At 37.2% G+C, this 1,355-nt stretch overlaps 1 protein-coding gene across 1 annotated transcript in view; it reads left to right on the forward strand.

The window, feature by feature from the left end:
* LOC118425421 (polycystic kidney disease protein 1-like 2) overlaps nucleotides 1–457 on the forward strand; it is a 25,986-nt gene extending 25,529 nt beyond the window's left edge. The window contains exon 24 of the mRNA XM_035834268.1: nucleotides 65–457. Within this exon, the coding sequence (XP_035690161.1) occupies nucleotides 65–457 (393 nt within the window). The remainder of the gene's footprint in view (nucleotides 1–64) is intronic.
* Nucleotides 458–1,355: the final 898 nt, after the last annotated feature.

The following is a 1,355-nucleotide window of genomic DNA, read 5'->3' on the forward strand; positions in this document are numbered from 1 at the left end:
TCCGTTTGCCGTTTTAAAAGAGAGCTCGCCGATCTGGGGCCCTGCAATTTTCCTGTCCTTCCAGTGCACTATGCAGTTCATCCTCCTGTCCATGTTCATGACCATCATCATGGATGTGTACATGGAAGTGAAGGGCGACAACCCCGAGGATGTAGGCATGATGGGTTTCCTGTGGGAGGAGGCGTGTGGGGTCGCACACAAGATCAAGGTCAAATCAAACAGGCCTAAAACGCAGCCGCCAGCAGATAGGGAACGTCAGTTCACTCAGCTGGACCAGATGCATGAGCTGTTAGAAGAGCTGGACAGAAAGGAGAAAAGTAGAGAAAAGGAAGAGAAAAGAAGAGAAAAGAAAGAGAAAAGAAGAGAGGAAGAAGAGAAACGTATAGAGAAGAGAAATAGAGAAGAGAGGAACAGAATGCTGCGGTACTCCGAGAGCCCTAGCTTGTGGTTTGTGTGAAACATCTTATTTTCATATATTATTGGTCCACAAGCCTCTAAGCAAGTCACAAATTCTTCATGTTTCAGCTTTCGAGATGAACAAAACAAATGGACAAATGTATCATAACCAAATAACAAATGTGTCATAAAACTAAAGATGACAATTGTATCACTACCAGGTATGACAAATGTATCATAACAATACTGATACGAAAAATGTATCATAACCAGATGTGACAAATATATCATAACCAGGCTGATATGACAAATATACTGATATGACAAATGTATGATAACCAGATATGACAAATGTATGATAACCAGATATGACAAATGTATCATATCCCGATATGAAATATGTATCATAGCCAGATATGACAAATGTATCACTACCAGATATGACAAATGTATCATAACAATACTGATATGAAAAATGTATCATAACCAGATGTGACAAATATATTATAACCAGACTGATATGACAAATATACTGATATGACAATGTATCATAACCAGATATGACAAATGTATGATAACCAGATATGACAAATGTATGATAACCAGATATGACATATGTATGATAACCAGATATGACAAATGTATCATAACCAGACATGACAAATGTATCATTACAAGATATGTCAAATGTATCACCATATTTGACAAATGTCTCAATGATTAACCTGAGATATGACAAATTTGTCCTAACCAGACATGACAAATAGAAGATAACCAGATATGACAGCCACCCTTAACAACAATGCAGTAAACTTGACTATCATCTGTAGTGTGTAGAACAAGATAAATCTGCTCTAGGTGAAGTACACCAAGATAGTTAATGGGTGAAAATACCTGACAATGGAAGTCAGCTTTGATGACTAAAGCATGTTTTAGTAAGCATGTAGTATACCTTACCA

Source organism: Branchiostoma floridae, chromosome 1 (assembly GCF_000003815.2).
Source record: "Branchiostoma floridae strain S238N-H82 chromosome 1, Bfl_VNyyK, whole genome shotgun sequence".
Classification (NCBI taxonomy): Eukaryota; Metazoa; Chordata; class Leptocardii; order Amphioxiformes; family Branchiostomatidae; genus Branchiostoma; species Branchiostoma floridae.